Consider the following 23,002-nt stretch of genomic DNA (forward strand, 5'->3'; position numbering starts at 1 on the left):
GCCCCCTGCCCTGGGGCAACCACCATCTCCCACAGTACGGGGCCACCCCATGCTCCCCCCAGCCCCATCCATGGGCACCCACACGTGCCCCCCCAGCGCCCCTTATTGCAGTATCCATCATCTCTACGGTGCCCCCCAACCCCCCCCACCCAACAGCAGAACGGGGTGAGGAGGTGTGTCCTCCAGCCCCGCCCCCTCCATGCAACAGCCAATAGGAGCGGGGGGGCGGGGCACGAGGCGCGGCCCCCACGTGCGCGGAGGGGCGCGGAGGGCGCAACGCATGGAGGAGGCGGCGGGGGGGGCACCGAACCCGAACCCGAACCCCAACGCGGGGAGGGCCCGAATGGGGCAGCCCCCAGCGCAGAACCCCCCCCAAAAGGGCCGGGAGTTCTTCAGGGGACAGCGGAAGGAGTCCGAGGTGGGGATGGGGGCATGGAATGGGGCTGGAAGTGCTGAGGAGCTGCGGGTTGGGGGGGTTCGGTCATTCTGGGGGTGGGTAGTCCGAGGGGGTCCTGGTCCGGGGGGGTTCCCTGCGCAGTCCCTGGGGTCACAGCACTGGTTATCCCAGTGGTGTCCCCGACCCCTGAATCTCAATGCTCCCCCCCCAGTTCCAATGCTCCCCGCACCCCAACACCCGGGGGCCAATGGCACAACGGGGGGCGCTGACCCACAGTGGGCTCCTGGGTGCGCTGGGGCTTCACCCCCCCCCCCCCCCCTCCTTCCATGGCCCCACTGATCCGATTAGTCCTGAATTCCTCCTGGGATTTAGGATCCTGAAGGGGATCTGCAGCCCTGGGCTGCAAAAAAATGGGGCGAAAAAGCGGAGTTTTGGTGCAGAGCGCTCAGCCTCGTGCTGCGCATCTTGGGGGTACCCATAGGGACGGGGTCGATGTACCTCGCTCCGCCCCACAGCCAGGAGGGAGCGATGGAAGTGCCATCCGTGACCCATTCATGCGTTCTCTCTCCGGGGTTTTACGCTCCAGTTCCGCTCCCGCTGCGGGAAATGGGGGGGGTCGGGGGGGGTCCGCAGCCCTGGGAGGGACGTAGGGAGAAGGGACGGCCCTGGAATTGAAGCTGGGAAGAACTGGGGAGCACACGTGGGGCTGAGTGCGGGGTGGATGCGTGCACGGGGCTGTGCGCTGGATGGAAGCCATGGATTTAAGACGGGAAGAACCGCTGTCCGTGCACGGGGCTGTTTGCAGGGTAAAAGCTGCGGGTTTACGTTGGGAAGAACCGGGGTGTGTACGCGGGGCTGCCTGCAGGATGAAAGGCGTGGATTTAAACCGGGGAGGTTTTAGGCTGTGCAGAAATGGAGCTGCACACGCGGGGCTGCTGGGCAGGGTGCGAGCCGTGCATTTAAGCGTGCAGGGGCTGTTTGCAGCCAGGGCCGGCTGCTGTTTTTACGCACCGCTTCCAAACGCGCCGCTCTCCGCAGGGCTCCGTGGATTTCCCCACCGTGGAGTTCGAATACGGGGACGCCGACAGCCGCGGTGCAGAGCTCGCAGGTGGGGCTGTGGGGTGATCCGTGGGGCGGCAGCAACCTGGAAGGGAGAGAGAGGAGGGTTTAATTAACGGAGGGGTTAATAATGGAGTATAGGGAATGTGTAGGGATGATCATATCAGACTATGATATGATACTATGATGATATTGGAAGCAGCGTAAAACCCCAAAGCCCGGAGCTGTTTGCATGGAAGCAGTGCACAATCTGCCTGGCTGCGCGGTGCTCCTGGGGTTTCTCCTTTTGCAAAGTGACCAAATTGGGGCAAAATTACCCTCCAAATGGCACTGCAGGTGCAATGGGGCAGTGGCAGGGGCGGGGGTGAGGTGGAAGTTCCTATAGGTGAGGCTGTGGGGCTGATATGTGGCTCTGGGTCCCGTTTTTTATGCCACACTGGGGTATCCGTGCTGTCCCCATTGCCTCATAGCAATGTGAAATGGGTTTGGGAGCAGAGTCAGAACCCAGAGCTCAGTGAAGTTCTAAAATTGCTCAGGGACACTGAGATATCAGCATTGTCCCCACTGTCCCATCGGCACCCACCAGAAGAGCTGCTGTAAGGCTCAAGAGTCCAGGGTCCCATTTGGGTTTTATTGGATTTTAATGCCACGTTGGGATATCTGCAGTGTTCCCAACATGAAATGAGACTGACTGGATGGTTATGGAAGCATTGAGTGGGATCCCAGTGCCCAATGGAGCTCCCAGAGAGCTCCAGGACAACACTGGGGCTCTGCCCCACATCTTGGGCACGTGGGGATATCTCAGAGGAATCTGGTGGTGATGAGGGGTGAAAACCCTTCTGGTAACCACTGTCTGTGTTCCAGCAGAGCTGTACAGCTACACTGAGGAGCCCGAGCTCAGCACCAACCGGCGATGCTTCGAGGAAGAGTTTTGCCCCCAAGGTATGAGCTCTGTGTTCAGTGCCCCATGGCACAGGGCTGCCCCACAGCCCACACATCACTCTGTCCCCTCTGCAGCGCGGGGTCGGCAGTGGATGGAGCTGGACATGGCGCAGCAGAGGGCCCACGTGCTGCGGCTGCTGGAGGGGCTGGAGGTGGTCAGCAGGGAGCGGCGGCTGCGGGCAGCGCGGGCCATCCTCTACCTGGCACAAGGTGAGCACCTGGCCCAGCTCCGTCCCAGGGAGGCCCTGGGGGGTCCCAGGGCAGCACTCGCTGACCACGTTCCTCCCTGGGCCTCCCCAGGAGTGTTTGGAGACTGTGAGAGCGAAGGTGATGTCCTGCACTGGTCACGGCACAACAGCTTCCTGCTGTACCAGCTGGGCACCTTCAGCGCCTTCCTGGAGCTGCTCAGTATGGAGATCGAGTGAGAGGACGCCACAGCTCCCACCTTCCTCACCCTCCTCTTTGTCCTATTCTCCTCCACACCTCCCTCTTCATCTTAGTCTTTCTTCCATCCACCTATTCCTCATCCTCCTGGTCCTCTTCTTCATCTTATTCTTTCTCCCCATCCTTCACCTTCTTCATCTTATTCTCACCTTCCTCACCTTCTTCATCTTATTCCTCTTCATCCTCCTCACCATCTTCATAATATTCTTTCTCCTCATTCTCCTCACACTCTTTTATCTTATTCTCCTCCTCAGCTTCCTTGCCCTCTTCTTCATTCTCCTTCACACTCTTCATCTTACTCTTGTCCTCCTTCATCTCATTCCTTCTTTCCACCCTCCTCACCTTCTTCCTCTCCTTATCTTCTCCACTCTCCTCTTCTTCACCTTATTGTCCTCCTCACCTTCCTCTCCTCCCTGTCCTCACTCTCCTCATCTCATTCCTCCTCCCTGAGGCCACCACCATGGCCATATTTTGGGAGTGGGCTCAGGATGAGGAGCCGCCCCACTGAGCTCATTATCCCCTTCCCCACAGCAACAGCCAGGCGTGCAGCAGTGCACTGCGGAAGCCGGCCATCTCTCTGGCTGACAGCACCGAGCTCAGGTACCCATGGTGGCACTGGGATCCACTGGGGATGATGGTTGGGACCATGTGTCACGTTCCTGTCCCATAAGGGTGCTGCTCAGCGTCATGTACCTGCTGGTGGAGAACATCCGTGTGGAGATGGAAACGGATCCCCCGGAGTGGAAATCCTGCCGAGAGACCTTCAGGACCGAGCTGAGTGAGCCATGGGGTCACAATATCCTTCAGTGGGGACAGCCCTGGGACAGGGCCAACCCTGAGCTCCCTCCCTGCCAGGTTTCTCTGTGCGCTCCGATGAGCCCTTTGCTCTCTTGCTCTTCACGATGGTGACCAAGTTCTGCAGCGGCCACGCTCCGCACTTCCCTATGAAGAAGGTCCTGCTCCTGCTCTGGAAGGTGCTCCTGGTGGGTGCCCCATTTCCTTTTTTCAGGCATTGGGAATGCAGGGAACGGTGCTGGATGCAATCCATTGCGTAATCCAAGCATGGTGGGGCAACATCATCAAGCTGTAGATGTCCCTGTCGTTGCAGTTGGAGTGGGTGACCTCTCAAGGTCCTTTCCAACTCCAACCATTCTGTGATTTAGGATGGCACAAGGGGATGACCCAAGGTGAACAATTTCTGTTGGGGTTTCTGGGATGCAGGGAGCAGAAGAAGGCTGGAGAAAGTGCTGTGCTTTCTCAGCTCCCCACTTTGATAACCTCCACCTGGAAGCCCCGAATTGCTGCACAACCCTGGGGTCCATCTCCTCCCCACTCTGCCACTTCTCTCCTTGGTCCCTAGTTCACGCTGGGAGGATTTGAAGCCCTGCAGACAATGAAGGTGAGGAGGAGGGAGGAGCTGGGGCTGCCTCCCCTGCCCGAGGACAGCATCCAGGTGATGCGCAGCATGCGTGCTGCCTCACCGCCCACCTGCTCCATTGAGCTGGCTGAGCAGCAGCAGAAGCGTGGCCATCGCAGCCGGCGGGTAAGGGCCTCCTCCTTGGGCATTGCCAGCCCTTCTCCAACGGGATCCATCATCCACTTGAGATTCCATTTTCCTTCCCCTTTTCTAAGCATTTCTCAGCTCATAAAAGTTGCTGCAGATCAGCCCTGCGAAGTACTCGAGATGGAGGAAGTGAGCAGACAGCCCTGACCCTGTGGCAAAGGGCTGATAAGTGCTGAGACCAAACTGCTCACAGCAAACTTGTCCGTTTTTAGCTCAGTTCCTGGTGTTGTGGTGGTGTGGTCAGGGGATGAAAATGCCTTTTTTGTTGGGGGGAGGATGTTGGGTGGTAGCTCCAATAATTCAAATGAAAAAGGGGGTGACATTTCCTATTTTGCTGTACAGAGAGGGGCTGTTTCTTGTCCAGGCTCTGGGGAGGCAGCCAGAAGGGAAATCCTCACCCAGGGCACATCTGGGAGCTCAGCCCTTTTAGGATGGAGATGTCAGGAGCTGTTGGCTGGGAGGAAACTGGAATCCATGGTGTGACATTGATTTATCCCTCCCCTTCTGCTGCAGCCTTTGATGAAGCAAGACAGCCTGGATATTTACAACGAGAGAGACCCCTTCAAGAGCGATGAAACAGGAGTTGATGAAGAGGAGAGTGACGAAGTGGATGGTGGGATTGAGGGGGAGCTGGACCTGATGGAGCGGGATGCACTCCTCCCTACCATACCAGCCCAGCGCCCACCTATAGAACGGGTGTTGTTCCCCAAAGGGCTGCCCTGGGCCCCCAAAGTCAGGTAGATCGTGGCATATCATTGCCATCCTCCCCAGCCCTAGCCAAGCATGGCCAAGGCTGGTCTATGCATGGAAATACCATCTGTGGGGAGTCCTGGGTATGAACACCTCTAGAAATCAGTCCTAGAAAGCTAAATGTTTCTTGCCCCTACCAGTGCCCTCCCTCAGCAGGTGAGATATATGTCTGTTGTCCTCCTTGATTTCTTGATTTCATTTCTATGCTGCTCCATCAGGCAGAAGGACATTGAGCACTTCCTGGAGGCGAGCAGGAACAAATTCATCGGCTTCACTCTGGGACAGTGAGTGTCAGGTGTAAGGGGCCACCAGAGCCTGTCCCCCAGCTCCCTTCGGTGCCACTGATGCAGTTTAAGGCCATACGTCTGGTATTATCTCATCCTATCCTTGTATTTACCTTCTGCCTTTTCCTCCAGGGACACCGAGACCCTGATAGGGCTGCCACGACCCATTCATGAGAGCGTGAAAACGCTGAAGCAGGTGAGACAATGGCTCTAAGATGGGATCAGAGCAATGGGGATATCACAGAAATGAGGGACTCTTTGGCCAAGGTCACTATGGCCATAGAGATACTGCAGGGCATCAAGTTTCATATGCATCAGCTTGGTGATACATCACTCACAAAAGGTTTGGAGTTGCTCACATGCTCTCAGCTCACAGTAAAGGTCTGATGCAGATTCTGTCCTCAGCTAGCTCAGCAAATGCTATCATTGCTCAGTGTTGCATCCTGTAGTTGTATCGTTGCTCTGCTGCAACATCTGATGCACGGACTCGGATGTGAACGATCCAAATCGTTTACTTCAAATTCTCACATCACTTACATACATTCACAAGTTTCCTTTTTTTTTTAAGCTTTCCCATCTGCCCTTACAACCTTCCCATCCACCTTTACGTGTCAACAGAGTATTCTACAAACACTCCTTAACCGTGCATGTGGGTGCTCATCCAATCAGAGCCATGAGCCATTGCTTTTGATTTTTCTCTTCTAGAGGTGTTTTTGGTTCTCGTGCTGTTTATCTTGCTTCACAGCTGCTGCTCTGAATTGTTTTTCTCGTATTCCCACACCGCCTCTGTGTATCTTGCCAGCACAAGTACGTTTCCATCTCAGATGTCCAGATCAAGAATGAGGAGGAGCTGGAGAAGTGCCCCATGTCCCTGGTAAGATATGCTCCCCATCACTACATGGACACAGGGAAGAGATGTCACTGAAACCTGTACATCTTGGTCACACCTCCAATGCTCTCAAACCACCACATTCTGACCCAATCATTAAGTCCCCAGGTTGATTTTTGGGGGAGGAAACTGACATATCTCAAGTGTGCAGACTGGAGATACCTTCCCCCCCCACCTTGTTTTTAATGTTTCCCTGTGCTAGGGGGAAGAGGAAGTCCAAGAAACCCCTTGTGAGGTCTTGTATCGAGCAATGCTATACAATCTCCCCCAGTATATGGTAAGCCTGTGTTCCTTAGAAATGAAATAGGGTCTGTGGGTGTTAGGGATCTGAACGTTGGGATTTTGGTGGGAATCCAGAGCAGAGCTGGGTGGAAAGTCATCTCCAAGAGGAGGGTTCCAGAGGATCGAGGAGGTCAGATACCCAGAGTCATGGTCCAGTGTTTGGAGATAGGACAGTGGGACATCCCTTTCAGCTTTCCCACCGACTCAAGAGATTCCCACACAATACAATTCAAAAAATTCAGCTCTTTTAAGATGCTTTTTGGGCCACCTACAGTCTGTCTGCAGGGAGAGGCAAACATTTAAATGCAATAAGCTGCAGCACTGTTTTATCCATACCACTAGAGCTCAGTGCATCAACTTAATACAAAAGCTGAGCTGCCCTGCTGCCTGCAGTTGGGTACAAAAGGAGAGCTGAGCATTGGCACAGCTGGCCCATCACCATGAGTGAACCTTGGGCTGGTGAAAACTTCTAGAGCTGGCTTGAAGTTGTCCAGTCTCAAGGAAAAGGAAGGGATTCGCCCTTTGCCTCCACACCTGCCTCCTCTGCAGATCGCTCTGCTGAAGATCCTCCTTGCTGCAGCGCCCACCTCCAAGGCCAAAACTGACTCCATCAACATCCTGGCAGACGTCTTGCCTGAGGAGATGCCGTAAGTCCTCAAGGAGATACCTCCAGCTGTTCCAGCCTTGGACCAAGTGGGAAAGTTGGGAGTTGCAAATAGGTTAAGGGAGCCCCAGATGTGGGCATGGGGCTGTATATGTGGGGTCCAAGGGATGTGGGTCAGTGATGGTCCCATCAGGTTGATGGTTAGCCTTGATCTTCCCTCACCATGCCAGCATCACTGTCCTGCAGAGCATGAAGTTGGGGATTGATGTGAACAGGCACAAGGAGATTATTGTGAAGAGCATCTCGGCTCTACTGCTGCTGCTCCTCAAGCACTTCAAGCTGAACCACATCTACCAGGTGAGTGCTGAGAAGGGGTCACGGTTGGTGCTCGTGGGGCTGGTGCATCCTTACTGGAGCTCTCCAGGAAATGTTTCCAAGAGGAGCAGTGGATTGTAGGGATGAACCCTGGCTCTGGGACATGTTTTTTAGAGCATTACTCATGCAGGAATAACCTGCCTGCAATATATCTTTGGCTGTTTGTTGACAGGGTGGTTTCCACTCATGTGGAAAGAGCTCTCTGACTTGTGGATGAACACATGCTGTGGTTAATCAGGTTAGAATTCCAGAGATCTCAGCAGAGGGAGCCTCTCCTGGCAGCCGGGGTGGGGAGGAGTTAGGCAGGATTCCTCCTGCTGTGCCCAACTTCCACACGAGCAGTGGGGCTGGGCAGGACTCGTGAGGTCCTCAGCAGGGTAGAGCTCTCAGGGCTCTGGCCTCAGTAGAACCAGCTCAGGGTCCTAGATGCAGTTTGATTTGTGTTAAACAATTAGTGGGCATTTTTCTTTTTCTCTTTTCCTTTCTTTTCCTTTCTTTCTTTTCCTTTCTTTTTCTGATCTGTTCTTTTTGCTGATCTGTGCAAACGGGTTGAAGGAGCTGCTTGGGCAAGGGGATTGGAGTAGATGATCTCTAGAGGTCCCTTCCAGCCCCTGCAATTCTGTGAACTGTAGAAGCCAGAATGGAAGTTACCCTATATCCTTTGTAGTAGTCAGTCTCCTCCTTTTCCTTCCATATTTAATGTTTTCCCCCAGTTTTTACCTTGAAAAGCGACCTGCAGTCACTGGGTGCACCTCTTCTAGAGTCTTGCCATGAAATTCTGTGTGTCAACGCACTTTTCCAGATGCTGGGAGTCATTGTATGTGATGCAAGCCTCACACAGTAGGCTTGTGCACAAGGAAGATGGTCTGCCAGGTTCAGAGCAAACCATCCAAACTGGAAATGGAAATTCCCAGCACACTCTTCCAGTTGTTCCTGTTGACGTTGACCCATTTCGCTTCTCTCCCCCAGTTTGAGTATGTGTCCCAGCATTTGGTGTTTGCCAACTGCATCCCGCTGATCCTGAAGTTCTTCAACCAAAACATCATGTCCTATATCACTGCCAAAAACAGGTACAGCCACGCATGTGATGGCCAGTGATGCTGCAGTGGGAAATACAGCACGATGCTCAAGCAAGGGCAAAGCATGGCACTGAATCCTCTCCATGCCAGATGCTTTCCAAAAAGAAACCAAACCCCACTTATATGTATTAATAAAATGTATGTCTAAAGTACATTTTATTATTATACACACATACACATATATTATATATGTGTACGTTTGAGGGTTTTTTGGTTGGCTACTTTTAGAAAGGCAGTAGACACAGAAGGCTTGGAAACTTTGGGCAAGACTCAACGCCCTTGCCATGCATTATCTTGCTGGTAATATTCTTGCTGTCAGACATTTCCATTTTAACCTAAAATCTGCTTCTTGTATGAGTTTTTGTTTTTAATATACACACAAATAACTGATCTGCCATGTCCTAATGGATCCACCTCCTCCAAACCCCCACTAATGCATGCCTGGGAGCAGGGAGGGCTCTGCTCGTTAGGCTCACATGCCGATTGTCCTTAATGAGTCTCTTCTTTCCCATCTTCCATAGCATCTCTGTCCTGGATTACCCGCACTGTACAGTCCACGAGTTGCCTGAGCTCACTGCAGAAAGCCTAGTAAGTGAAGCAGAGCACTTGTAACAGTATTGCTTTATGCAGGTGGATGAGGAAGGACTTTTCTTTCATTTTTCTGTGTTTTCAGCCCCAAAATAGACTTTTTCCTGTAGAAGGACTTGAAAATTTATCTCATTGCTGCTGCTAAAATCTCGAGCCTATGTCGTTTTCCTTGGCTGTGAACACGTTGCAATCAGAAATAAAGGGAAAGGCTTTCTGTGGTTTTGATGAGCCAAAGTTGGCCCGATGGGGACATCTAGTGACACATCGCTGGGAGCTCTAGTGGCACACAGTGGTCTTTTTATCCTTTTATCCTTGTTTCCTTTTTTCCTTTCCCTCTTTTACTTTTTCCCCTTCCCTTGCTTCCCTTCTTTATCTTTCTCTCTTTCCCTTTTCATTTTTTCATTTTCTTTTTACTTTTTCCCCCTTTTTCTTTTCTCTTTCTTCCTTCCTTTCTCCCTTTCCCTTTCTCCTTCTCCCTTTTCCCTTGTCTTTTTTTTTCTCCTTCTCCCTTTTTCCTTTTCCTTTTCACCCTTCCCTTCCCTTCCCTTCCCTTCCCTTCCCTTCCCTTCCCTTCCCTTCCCTTCCCTTCCCTTCCCTTCCCTTCCCTTCCCTTCCCTTCCCTTCCCTTCCCTTCCCTTCCCTTCCCTTCCCTTCCCTTCCCTTCCCTTCCCTTTCCTTTTCCTTTTCCTTTCTTTTCTTTCCCTTTCTTTTTTCTTCTTTTCTTCCTTCATTTCTTCTCCTCCCTTTTTCTTTCTTCACCTCCCTCTTTTATTGATTGCTAAGTCTATTTCTATAAAAATCCAGTGCCTATTTACAGAAATCAAACACACACTGCTTCTTCAGTGACATTAGTGCACGTAGTTGTGTTTCTTTTCTTCAGCCAATATTTATGCAATTTTTTTTGTTTGTTTTAACTGTGATGCACTGATTTAACATCACAGCCATATCACATTTCCTGGCAGATGTAATAGATGATAATGCTTTCAGGGGGCTGCACGCAGGATGTGCTTGGTTTGCTTCTGTGGAAAACTAGGACACGCTCAGCAGTGCTGTTTCCAGAGCAGGGACTGTGGGAACTGCTGCTGTTCTGGAATAAATACAGGATAAATAACTCAGCTGCGGTATCCAGAGGTGGTCATGCTGGGTGGAGCCTCCCGCAGAACCATGGCCTCTGCTGGCAGAAAAGGGCGTTTTCTCAGAGTGGCTTTCACCAGAATTTAAGTGCTCCTAATCAGCTGATTTCTTCTTTTTTGGCCTCTAAAGGATGATATGCATGCCACTGCTTTCACCATTGCTTATTGGGATGATATGCTTGGTGCTCGCTTTTAAGAACAAAGGCATCACGCTGACAGCGTTTTCATGGGTAAATCATGTTTTCTGACACTTCCATCAGTGTCTAATCACACTCTCCACCTGGAGATGCCCAGAAGGTGGAATGCTCAACAGGCTGTAATTTGTTCACAGGTCATTAAGGCTGTGGCTTGCTGTGAGTGGCTTATAAAATAAGTAGCACTTGTTTCTGCTCTTATCCAAATAGGTTATTTGTGGGACACTTGTGCTGTGCTCAGCATAAACCAGGCAGCCGTGCTGATGCAATTAGTGCTCAGATGTGCCATGGGCACTATTTCCACACGCTGGTGCTGACATGCAGCTCGTATTTAAAATAATGCATGGGCTGCGCTTAAGCTGGAGAGGATCTCTGCTATAGAAAAATCTTGTTCTCCCAAGAGAAATGTTGCTGGTCCATCCTTCATTATTTTGTCGTTTCTTCTTATTTATCCATAGCATCCTCTAAGCATGTAGTAATTTACAAATCGATTCATATAATTAGCAACAAAACGTTTGCTAAGCAGTGATGACTAGGCTGTAATTTGCTTGGCAAACAATCAATACAAACCTCCTAAAACACACATTCCCAGTGACAAAGCAATGTGATTTCTCCTGGATAACACCCTAAACCGAAGCGCAAATTAAAGCACTGACTTGATCTGAGGATTTCAGAAGGGTTTCTCTGTCTCTGTGTGCCATTGGCAGCGTGATGGTGAACCATCAGGGCTCTGCTTTCCCCTCTTTGCTTATAGGAAGCCGGAGACAACAACCAGTTCTGCTGGAGAAACTTATTCTCCTGTATTAACCTGCTGAGGATCCTGAACAAGCTGACCAAGTGGAAGCACTCGAGGACAATGGTAAGGAGGATCACTGCAGTAAAGTTGTCAAGGAGGCAATTGGTCCCTTCATCCAAGCCACTGATTAATGAGCTAACCCATACTGGACCCAACGTTGACATTTGAAGGACACCACTTTTTTTTGTCTTCCACATTTGAAGGACACCACTTTTTTTTGTCTTCCACATGCTTTTACAAAGTGGTGCTGCCCAGAGCTGTGCAGGCAGCATTTCCATTGTTTTGCTGAGCTCATTGCACTGATTTCCAATGCCTTTTTTTTGGCAGATGCTAGTAGTTTTCAAGTCGGCCCCGATACTAAAGCGAGCTCTGAAGGTGAAGCAGGCCATGATGCAGCTGTACGTCCTCAAACTTCTGAAAATCCAGACCAAATACCTGGGACGTCAGTGGAGAAAGAGCAACATGAAGACCATGTCAGCCATCTACCAGAAGGTGCGGCACCGCATGAACGATGACTGGGCGTATGGCAATGGTGAGTCGTACCAGAAGACGTCCTGTCCATGGGCAGGTTTTGCCCTAGGACCTGTTGGAACGCTATAAACTTGCTTGGGTCAGCACTTGGGTTTTCTTTTTCTGAAGCCTTAAGGTACCATCAGGAGGGAACTAATTGCATGAGGAATAATCGGGTCAGGATGGGATGCAGTTAAGCTCAGGTCTCCAAGCTGAGTTTCCACCAAACCCAGCCCTCAATTTCCACAATTTCACAAATTGATTGCTTTTACCACTGAGGCACCAAACTGCTTTGTGCCAAATGTGCGTGCCTGGGATGGCCACAGAGCGGAAACCCAAGCAGTAGCCCCACACTTCACACCAGAGACAACGTTGGTCACAGCCAAGGGTTCTGAATCCATAAGGTGAAGCACAGGCCAGACGTGTTGGTCTGTTTAAACAGCTCTTCTGTGCTCTAAATCTGTATTTTTAGTAGGCTTTTCCCTCCTTTGAGCACTGCTGAGACCTTGGCATGATTTTTTTAACTCTTTACAGGCAATTGTTAGCTTTCCAACAGATTTTGAGTTGAAGTGATGAGGCCTTTCCAAAAAAAGCAGCTTTGTAATTGTACAGAGTCCTCAAAGCAGAGAACAGAAATAATTGTGCTTCTATAGGAAGCTTTCTGACTCTGCTTAATTTACAAGTGATTTTAATACACTTCAGCTAATTACTTCAAATTAAAATTCATGCATAATGGGAACTCATTATGAATAATTATCATAGAATTAGGAATAACGGACTGGTAAATCAGTGCAGGGATGTGATGCTGTAAAACCTTCATCCTTTCTTTTACTCAAACCTTATTTCATTCCACGATGCCATGATTTTGCTCGATCTTAAACCTAGATATCGATGCGAGGCCATGGGACTTCCAGGCTGAAGAATGCACACTGAGAGCCAGCATTGAAGCCTTCAACAGCCGGAGATACGACAAACCTCAGGATTCAGAGTTTGCACCGGTGGACAACTGCCTGCAGAGCGTGCTGGGGCAGCGGCTGGATCTCCCCGAGGACTTCCACTACTCCTATGAGCTGTGGCTGGAGAGGGAGGTATTTTCCCAGCCCATCCGCTGGGAAGAGCTGCTGCGCTACCAGTGAGAGCCACCACGTCACCCGTCCCATCCCAACAGGGACTCCAGGTGCTACAGTGAGGAAAGGAAGACAATTTTAAGTAAAGCTGGAAGAAAATCACATTTCTAAAGAGTCCAGGCCTCTCTGTAACCATCCAGACACCTCAACACTCATTTTCTTGGCAGTCTTCCCTTTGTTGTGACCTCTTGGAGGCCATGAGGTACCAACAGACCTGCGTGGAGGCCAAGGACCAGGTTCCAGCATCTCATTGGTGCCAACATCAGGAGTGGCCTCACCTGGTTTTCACTGAAGATTTATGACTGTGTATGAGAGATCTGAGTCTGTGCTGTCCCTTAGCTTGTTAAGTCTGTTATAAGAGTATCTCAGCTTTGATAAGTCTTCATCTCACCCAGATGCCTGAGCTGATGCATTTTCATTTGCTCAGTTATGATGATGTGCTTCAAACACCACACTGCTATGATGAAGTAAAACACACAAAATAGGTGGCACCGTCTATGACAGTCCCAAGTAGAGCTGGATGACTTGGCCATAGGGCATGACATTACCACTTGTCCCAGGACAGCAGCACTGCTGGGATTGTACGGCAGATTTACAGATTTCTTACACAATTTTTGCATTAGTCACTAGGTATAGTGATGCACTGCACTACCTTTATCACTGTTCCACTTTCCTTCACTCCTCTGCTCACTGCTATGAGAGTAAAACAAATGACAAGCTTTGCAGGGCGTAGAGCTGCAGAGGAGGTTCACTGCCATGTTTCTTTCCACCTGCAGTAAGTCCAGAATTACTGGCCCAGAAGTTACCAACCCAAACTACAGGATGTCTAAACATGCCACAGAAAGGTTTTATTTTTCTCATCGAGCAAGATGCTCCATTACAAAGTCCATACAGGAAAATAAAATGCAGCAGGCTGATTGTTTTTTGAAGGATAATTACTGCAACATTAGGTTTCCAGAGAGCTTCATTACTCTTTACCCTTTGCAGCCCTATAGGAGACAGCACGTGCCACGTCTTACGGAAAATAACCTGATTTTTGCACAGGATTTTGGTTCTCTAGGAGGATGTTTGTGCTGAGTCTTAAAGTAGGAAGGAAGAGTGCTTTGGGTACCACTTTGCTGCCAATGTATGACAGTAACAGCAGATGGTGCAGTCCAGAACGTTCAGACTCACACAATGAGCTGTGAGTGTGATGACAGTATGAAAGATTATAAGAGATGAAAGATTACATCTTTTTCTACAGAATGCTGTCAGCCACTCACAGGGAATCCTGGTCTAACTTTTCCTCCCTTCTGAAATCAGTTATTTTGTCAAAGAAAAATGTGTCAATATAGTGCAGGCAAAACTGGATTTCTCCCACACTGTACTGCTACCAATACACAGAGCATGCAGGTGATAAAACCACAGGTATTTGTCATGGCAGGATTTGTGCTTATTGCTGTGGAACTGAACTGAGAATGTTTCCTTAATGTGGTTTGCAAAAGGCACTTTTCAAAGAGCTGCCATTAGTAAACCCGCTCACCTCTTTAGGAATGCTTCTGTTCACAATAAACCAGAGTGACTTTTCAAGTCCAATCATTCACGTGAACTTTCTTCTTTGTGCACCTTAATTGACATACTAATTTTGATTGACTTTATTTCTTTTTATAGAATAATCCTTTCAAACCAACCCAAAAAGTCAGGTCCCTTGCATATACAAGTGGTAGAAATGTAGCATAAATGCCACTGTTTTCAGCCACATGCTACAAATACAGAGCCCAGGACCAGCTGAATTTTCTTCCTTTTCCCTCTCTTCCCTGCAGTGTTAGTGTAGGCCCTGGTTATTCTGTTTAACATAAGATTCATGCTTCTACACTTTGCATTTAAATTGTGCTTCATGTGAGGGTTCCACAGCTTATTGGTGTTCTATCTATACTGAGAACAGAAATACAAATTCTTAACTGAATCTGTGTGGCAGAAAGATGGAAATAACTGCAATGTTTCAATACTACTTCCACCACCAAAAAAATTAAGCTCTGTAGATATCCCCCTATGCGAAAACTGAGCCCATGTGTAAAAATAAAAAGTAAATAGGGGAAGGCTTTTAGCTTCAGTTCTTTCATCCCATCATGACTTTATCACACTTTTATTGAGGCAGGCCATGCTTTGTAAGGATTTCTTTCAGAAAGAAGGAAAATGTGGGTGTCAAGCTGATAAAAAACAGTGTTCTCACTGCACTCTGCAAAGCAGCTGTAGGGCTGACACACCAGTTTAAGAGGAATAGGGGGAACCTCTATTTTAATAAGTTTATTTTAGTTACAACCAGATGTGGGTCAGTCAAACAAAGCAATAAGCTCAAAACTTCCCCTTAAGGTGTTTAAGCACTGAGGCCCCTCTGGAAAACTCTCTTACCAGCACTTCTGAGCCCAAGGAGCTGCTTCTCCAGCAGTGTTAGGTAATATTCCATCCCGATATTGTACTTCTCCAGCCACCAGCAGGCAGCAGTTGGAAATCCCCCCCCTTCACAGTGAGGGTTTCCATCTCCCTAAAAGAGAGGTTTTGATGAGTTTCAGAGTGAAGTTTCTAACAGCTCCTGTGCAGCTGAGGGGACCGTATCTGTTATCTTACCCCGAACGCAACTGTTGATTCCAGGAATGGCTGTGTGCTCAGTTTCTGTGGCAAACTGCACACAGAGTTTTTTCTTCAGCCAACAGGTGGCTGCAGGAAGTTTTGCTGCTTGCAAGTTGTCTTCTTCACTGCCTGAAGATTCTTCTCCTTCCATTTTTAGCCTCATTTCCTAAGGACAGAATGTGCAAAGACATTATAAGCAGCTTATGAACTGGATAGCCAATGTCACGCAAACTTGAGGAAGGGATAAAAAGCCTCAAAGATATTCCCTAAGTTCCCTTGAAGAATTGTGAAAGTTGGCAGCTGGGTGGGAGGGGGAGACCCCATTAAGGTCCCAGCCAAGGTCCCCAGTTGCCCTAGGGGAAGGATGTTATGAATTCCACAGCTTATGGAGCAGCTTATAACGACAGGGAGACGTGCTGGCCTGCCAGCTGCCAGAGCTGGAGCACTCTTTATTTATCAAACTGAAACTACAGCAGTGACTGTATGAGGCCAGGCTTATTATCCTCCCAGTTTGCACAAACTTCCCTTAATTATTTATCTAAAGCCTTGCATGTGCAAACAGCAGCTTGCTTTTCTTAGCCAGGTTCAAGCATGTTTATGAAAACCAACAGCTGAGTTCATGGGCTGATTTCTGAGTGCTCAATCTAATATTGCTGACACACTTGTCATTAGTGCTACTTCTCTGTACTCTGAGTAGTGAGTAAAATGTGGTACCTTGCCAGTTGTTTTTGCTAAAAGGAGATAATTACGATTGCTTCTTTCATGCTGTGTGGTTTGTTAATAAAAATTAAACATCATCATTTTTTCCATCAGCGTAGAAAAAAATATGAATTTTTGTATTATTTGTCATTTTTTTGTGATTTATTCTATTATCCCCAAGCCTCATTCAGAACTGTCCTACTTAGAAAGTCTACAGAGCTGGTTTCTGACCACACCACCACATCCTGTCCTGTTTTCTCCTGTCCTTTTTGGTTCCTTCTGATTCCTTTGAACCTACCTGGCAGTGAAAGTTCTAGTAGGGCTGTTTCCACCTCAGAAAGCAAACTGTTCCAGTTCCTGCAGCCTTGTAGAGGCAGGAACAGGAGAGCAATGACCAGTACAACAAAGAACGGGAGCTAAGCCACCAAAAACACAACACCCACAACACAGTCATGCCCTGTCTGTCCAATACTGAAGGCCCTGCTCCTATTCAAATAGCAAGGAACTTCTTCAGCTTACAAGACACCTCCTGCATCACCCTGACAAGCTCGGTCTATGATACAGGGTAACAGTATCCCTCATTTTCCTTTGCCACCCAATGCCAGAAGTTCATCACGCTGAGTGTGAACAGGGAGATAAGGTGCTCACCAGCCGTGGTGAAGCCTGATACTCCCACTGATCAGAAAGTAATTCCCTTTCTCTGACGCAACAAAACCTTCTGGATCCTATTTGTGGCAAGGAAAGAAGTTATGAAAAATTACTGCCTTCTAGAGCACAGAAAATACCCATGAGAAGTTTAAGAATTGGAAATGTATGCTTTCAAGGTCTTATCACTTGTCCTTGAAAACATGATTACAAGAGAAGTGTTTCCACTGGATTGAGAGAGTGGTACTGCACCATATTCATAGTAGTGACATTTGGACGTTACCTCGTCTTTCCTGAACTCAATCCTTTTCTCTTTGTGGCAAATACATCCGATGGTTTCCATTCTGTTTCCAAACTGCCTTTCAGACCATCCTTCCTCCTTGACGTGGGCTCTGAGGCTGCTGTGGTGTTGCGTGGTGACCCTGCTGTTATTTCCAGCATTCCCTGGTCTCACTTCTCCATTCAGCCAGGCTCAGCTTTCCCTCTCCATCAAAGAGACATCTGTTAGACTTATGTTAATACTTTAGAATTACTGCTAGATGAATCTTTCTGGATTGAAATTTGTTAATCCATGGAATATATATCCATGTTGAGGATGGTATTAACCACTACATAGATGTCCACTATGTTACATGGCTCACTTTGTAATGGAAATCTCATGCAGAAGGAAGTTGCTCAGCACAGCTTCTTTTGCTTTCATTTTTGGGAGTTCTTTCAACCATTCTTTATTAATCCATGTTTTGTCCACGGGCTTGGCTCATTCTCTGTATCTCCTTCTACTTTTCAGCATCTGACTGAAATACTCTCCTTGCAAATACTCCCTCCACTACAGAGTTTCAGTCCCCTTCTGTATTTGGCATTCCTAATCAATTCTATCAGTATGACAAAAAATCTTCACACCTTCGAACCGCTGCATCCCAGAAGAGCATCTGAAGCAACAGCTGAATGCCGATGAATCATTACAATCACACAGGATGGAAATCTGTGTTTGTCATAAATCCAACAACCTCGAGGAAAAAGAGGAAGAGCAGAAAAGGTGGCTGGAGAAGTCTGTAAATCTCGTTTACAGGTTTACCTACCTTTGTGTCATTTTCATGATACTTACTTGTAAATCTCCTTTACAGGTTTACTTACCTTTGTGTCATTTTCATGATACTTGCAGGAAATTAACATATTTGAATCATTGCCTCAGACTTTGTCTGAACCAACTTTTGGTTCAGAAGTGATGGCAGAAGGGATGAGAGGCAATTTGTAGCAGTGAAACTCCCTTTCTTTAGGGAAAATGTGCTCAAATCAGCAAACCTCCAAACTCCTACCTGTTATTTTGAAGATAAGCTTGGAAATTCAATAAGGCTTAGGCCTTTCAGTCTTAAAGGGTTATGGGTAGATTCCAAGAGGCAAAGGTTTGAGAAAAACGGAACTGCGATGTAGGAAGCTTCATTGAAGTGCTGTAGTTTGGCTGCAGTGTGATCAAGAAGTGTTATTTTCTACTTTTTTTTGTCTTTTAACGAGATGATTCATCTCCTGCTGGTAGTTTCCACTTGTGCTTTGGACTCTTGTCACTTTGCAGAAGCGTGATGCTGAGAGATATGGAACAGAAACCGCCTCCAAACCTCTCCCAAAACCAAAGCTAAACTCAATAACAGGAGGGGCTCTGCCTCCCCCAGCACCACACACCACACCTTGGTTCTCAAAGACACAAAAACCTCACTTCTTCCGCCACCAAACCCCGACCTCCACCACAACCTTTGCAAAACACGGCTTCTATCAGCCGAAACTGACGCGATATGTCCTTCGCCTGTTTTGTTTTACTTTCCCAGAGCCCTTTTAATGGACACCGCTTCCTCACAGACCCACACGCCGATCACTTTTCCCGCCCACCTCCTGAGGCGACCGTTAACTTCCCGCCTCCCTCTGCGCATGCGCGGGCTGAGGTGGCGCGGCCTCGTTTGTTCTCATTACGCATGCGCACAGTGAGCAATTCCGCTTCGCATTGCGCATGCGTAGGATTGGGAGGTTTGGGGGGGGGGGGGGGGGCGTGGTGGGCGCCATGGAAACGCGTGGCTGAAGGGTGGGGGGGGGTGACTGCGAGGGGAGGTGGGCACCGGGAGTGGGATGGGGATAGGGATATGGTCATGATGGGGGGTCATTGGGGTGGGGATGGGGATGGAGGTGGGGATGGGGATGGATGGAGGTGGGGATGGGGAGGGAGGGAGGGCTGTGGGTATGGATGGAGGTGGGAGTGGGGATGGGGATGGATGGGGATGGGGATGGGGATGGAGGTTGGGATGGGGATGGGGATGAGGATGGAGATGGGATGGAGGAAGGGATGGGGATGAGGATGGATGGAGGTCGGGATGGGGATGGATAGAGGCGGGGATGAGGATGGAGGGAGGTGGGGATGGGGAAGGGGATGAGGATGGAGATGGGATGGGGAAGGAGATGGAGATGAGGGTGGGAATGGATGGAGGTGGGGATGAGGATGGGGATGGGGATGGAGGTGGGGATAGTGATGGATGGAGGTGGGGATGGGGAAGGGTAGGTAAGGTGGTGGGTATGGATGGAGGTGGGGATGGGGAAGGGTAGGTAAGGTGGTGGGTATGGATGGAGGTGATGGTGGGGATGGGGATGGATGGAGGTGGAGATGGGGATGGAGGTGGGAATAGTGATGGATGGAGATGGGGAAGGGGATGGAGATGGGGGTGGGAATGGATGGAGGTGGGGATGGGGATGGAGGTGGGGATAGTGATGGATGGAGGTGGGGATGGGAATGGGGGTGGAGGGAGAGATGGGGATGGGGGTAGGGGATGGGGAAGGGGATGGGAGTGGGGGCGTGGATGGGGATGAAGGTGGGGATGGGGTTGAAGGTAGGGGTGGGGAAGGGGATGAGGGTGGGGATGAGGATGGAGGAAGGGATAGGGATGAGGATGGATGGCGGAGGGGAAGGGGATGGAGGTGGGGATGGGGATGGAGGGAGGTGGGGATGGGGAAGGGGATGGAGTTGGGGGTGGGGATGGGGATGGAGAAAGGGATGGGAATGGAGGTGGGGATGGGGATGGAGGGAGGGTTGGGGATGGAGGTGGGGATGGGGAAGGGAAGGTATGGCTGTGGGTATGGATGGAGGTGAGAGTGGGGATGGATGGAGATGGGGATGGAGATGGAGGTTGGGGATGGAGGTGGGGATGGGAGTGGGGGCGGGGATGGGGATGAAGGTGGGGATGGGGATGGAGGAAGGGATGGGGATGAAGGTGGGGATGGGGATGGAGGAAGGGATGGGGATGGAGGTGGGAATGGGGAAGGGATGATATGGCGGTGGGTATGGATGGAGGTGAGGGTGGGGATGGGGATGGATGGAGGTGGGGATGAGGATGGATGGAGATGGGGATGAGGATGGAAGGAGGGATGGGGACGGGGATGGGGGTTGGGGATGGGGAAGGGGATGGAGGTGGGGATGGGAGTGGGGGCAGGGATGGGGATGAAGGTGGGGATGGGGATGGATGGAAGTGGGGATGGGGAAGGGGATGAGGATGGAGATGGGATGGAGGAGGGGATGGAGATGGGAGTGGGAATGGATGGAAATGGGGATGGGGATGGAGATGGGGTAGGGAATAAAGGTGGGGATGGGTGTGAGGATGGGAAAGGGAATAAAGGTGGGGATGGGTGTGGGGATGGGAAAGGGAATAAAGGTAGAGATGGGGATGGATGAAGGTGGGGATGGAGTGGAATGGAATAATCCCAGTGCCTTGCACAGTGTGTAACTGATGGCATGGCTGTGTGTTGCAGGCTCCTGCCTCGGGGCTTGGTGTGGGGTGCTGCTCACTACAAGGACTCAGCCATGGTAATGCAGGTTTGGTTTTTCTGAAGGTATTGGCTCTTTCTTGATGTTGGCAGACAACAGGGTGTAAAATTCTGCACGCCTTTTAGAAAGAGCCAAATCTAGTTGCTTGTAGGTGATGGCAAACAAGATTCCGGTTGCCATGCTGGGTTGTATGGGATCAATGGAACATTGTTAGGAACTCTCATCTGCCCAAGTGTTGCTGACACAAACTGACTGCTGACATTCAAAGCCCAGAAGTAGGAGGTATTTGCTGCAGAGTGACAGCAGGAGCAGCAAGTCAGCTCTCAACCAAAGACATTCTGTGTTTCTTGCTGCAGACTCACTACAGCAGCTTGCCCTTAGCTGCTTACCCTTACCCTTACAGCTTACCCTTAGCTGTAAGCATCTTTGTTATTCTGAAAGATCAGATATGGGACAGATTCTGACCAGGAATGTAATGGTGCTCACACAATCTGCCAGTGGCCCAGCTGGGATTACACAAGGAGGTACTCCAATTGGGATGCTGTCTCATAATCTGCTGTAAGCATCCACTCTGTGAAGCAAACACATGCCAGGATGTGAAGCATCCAACAAATTGAAGCCAGTTAAGGTCTGTGAAAGGCTCATTGCCCTCCCTGATGTGTCTGTGTTTCGGGAGTGTGTATCATAATGCATTAATTAAAAAATCAATTGAAAAGATAGTGGGATTTCCATTATGCACCAACCTTTTTTTAGCCAGACAGAAGCACAGCAAACGCTAAACAGCCCTGTCTGATGTCTTTAAAGATTCTTACAGAGCAAATATAGATTTAGTCTGCGGTGAAGTGCTCTGAGCTAATACAGCCCAGACTTGTGATGCCATGAAACTGTTCCAGGATGTCTTGGGATCCTCAGTCCGGAAGGCAGATAATACAAACAAAAGACTAATTAGGTGTTTCCATGGTCATTTTCTCTCTGCAGGCAGGTAAAAGCAGCAAACGCAAGGGTGGCAAACGCAAAGGCTCCAAAAAGAAATCGAAGAAGAAGGAGGTGGATATTCTCAGCCCAGCTGCCATGCTCAACGCCAATTATGTCTGCCATAACGTCCCTGCCTGCCTGGAGTTGAGGGGCTATTCTTGGCCTGGCTCCCTCAAAAAGAAGGGAAAGAAACGAAAGTAGCTGTCTGGAAAGCAAAGGATGCAATAAAAGCCAAGCTCCCACCGATAAGAAGAACTTTAGACTCATTCCAGTATGTCCAGTGGTTAGCTCAAATATTATGCCATAATCACTGTTGTGTCCACACAAAGACACTCTTATTATAACTCAAGCTTACAGTGACAAATGGCAAGTGACACCGGTGCTGTTGTAATTTCAGCTGTGGCCCTCAGACCTTAGTTCTGTGCTGAATAAAACATCAAATCTCAGCGGTCTGAGGGGGTTGCGGTGGGATTTATTTTACCCATACCACTGCTGTTCTTATGGAGACAGAAAGTGCTCCCCAGTGTGGGTGAGCCTCCAGTTCTTTTCAACCAATGCTGGTGAAAACTTCAGTTCAGATATCAGATACCATGCTGAGATCATCAGTGTCAAATACTTATACAGCAGCTCTGAGTCACCTGGTACTCCCTTTCTGGGTCAGAAGAGCTGTGCGATGCACTCTGTGTATGTGGGTGATTCACCTCATTCTTTTTTGGCCGTAGTGAGATCCTGGAGATGTAGCAGAGATGCTGGCAATGACGCTGTGTTAAGTTAGAGGCAATGATGAGCCCCCCTACCAGGTCTGCCTTTATAGTAATCGCTGTTAGTCTGAACATCCTGGTTGGAAACCACAAGATTTATGTTACAGATCAGAGTCGCTTCGCTCCATTTCCTCCGTGTCAGTTTAATGCAGCCCTTGGTGAAGCAGTATGTCAAATGAGTCTGTGCATCTCTCCCACATTCTTCCAGCACACTGACTGGAAAGATGCAGTGGGACAAGAGAGGATGTGTCCTGAACTGACACAGGCTTTATGAGGAGGGAAGGAATACAAAATAATCATAGAGTGCCTTGGGTTCTCCAGCTTAACATCTTCCCTCTATGAAGACATCTTAACTCGATAAAATCGTGGTTTTGTGGCATTGGTTGCAGGCCAACTACTGTTGTGTAGATTACATGGGCTGCTGCAGTGCTTTACCGAATTTTTCATCTACATGCCAAGAGAATCGTGGTGGGGACCCTGTTTCCTTGCTGATTAG

At 49.3% G+C, this 23,002-nt stretch overlaps 2 protein-coding genes and 1 long non-coding RNA gene across 13 annotated transcripts; 2 read left to right on the plus strand and 1 right to left on the minus strand.

The window, feature by feature from the left end:
- Positions 1–195: 195 nt before the first annotated feature.
- On the plus strand, positions 196–14,592 carry STRIP2 (striatin interacting protein 2). 6 transcript variants are annotated; one of them, XM_085510986.1, is made up of 21 exons: positions 196–418; positions 1,436–1,505; positions 2,324–2,398; positions 2,474–2,608; positions 2,699–2,819; positions 3,374–3,442; positions 3,514–3,620; positions 3,698–3,825; positions 4,203–4,241; positions 4,920–5,143; positions 5,375–5,440; positions 5,573–5,636; positions 6,243–6,314; positions 6,532–6,606; positions 7,161–7,258; positions 7,446–7,572; positions 8,560–8,660; positions 9,191–9,257; positions 11,339–11,443; positions 11,708–11,912; positions 12,776–14,592. In XM_085510986.1, exons 1-21 carry the CDS (start codon positions 200–202, stop codon positions 13,024–13,026), a joined length of 2,418 nt encoding a protein of 805 aa, XP_085367112.1. In that variant the 5' UTR covers positions 196–199; the 3' UTR covers positions 13,027–14,592. The 6 variants fall into 6 exon arrangements, with proteins under 6 accessions (XP_085367112.1, XP_015710756.2, XP_015710682.3 ...); XM_015855196.3 differs by having other exon boundaries at positions 199–418; positions 4,203–4,385; XM_015855358.3 differs by lacking the exon at positions 196–418 and adding an exon at positions 1,023–1,203 and having other exon boundaries at positions 4,203–4,385.
- Positions 12,932–18,422, minus strand: LOC107310192 (uncharacterized). 2 transcript variants are annotated; one of them, XR_014932638.1, is made up of 5 exons: positions 18,288–18,422; positions 17,255–17,455; positions 15,625–15,793; positions 15,409–15,541; positions 12,932–13,070 (listed from the first exon to the last, which is right to left on the minus strand). It is a non-coding gene; the product is annotated as an uncharacterized LOC107310192 (long non-coding RNA). The 2 variants fall into 2 exon arrangements; XR_004308969.2 differs by lacking the exons at positions 12,932–13,070; positions 18,288–18,422 and having other exon boundaries at positions 15,289–15,541; positions 17,255–17,762.
- A 373-nt stretch (positions 18,423–18,795) lies between these two features.
- Positions 18,796–22,197, plus strand: SMKR1 (small lysine rich protein 1). 5 transcript variants are annotated; one of them, XM_085511090.1, is made up of 3 exons: positions 18,796–18,905; positions 20,755–20,809; positions 21,749–22,197. In XM_085511090.1, the coding sequence occupies exons 1-3, from the start codon at positions 18,802–18,804 to the stop codon at positions 21,944–21,946; spliced, it is 357 nt and encodes a 118-aa protein (XP_085367216.1). In that variant the 5' UTR covers positions 18,796–18,801; the 3' UTR covers positions 21,947–22,197. The 5 variants fall into 5 exon arrangements, with proteins under 5 accessions (XP_085367216.1, XP_015711035.2, XP_085367223.1 ...); XM_015855549.3 differs by having other exon boundaries at positions 18,802–18,944; XM_085511097.1 differs by lacking the exon at positions 18,796–18,905 and adding an exon at positions 18,935–18,987.
- The last annotated feature ends 805 nt before the right edge of the window (positions 22,198–23,002 follow it).

This window comes from Coturnix japonica, chromosome 1, assembly GCF_054131305.1.
Source record: "Coturnix japonica strain WE chromosome 1, WE-NBRP24, whole genome shotgun sequence".
Lineage (NCBI taxonomy): Eukaryota > Metazoa > Chordata > Aves > Galliformes > Phasianidae > Coturnix > Coturnix japonica.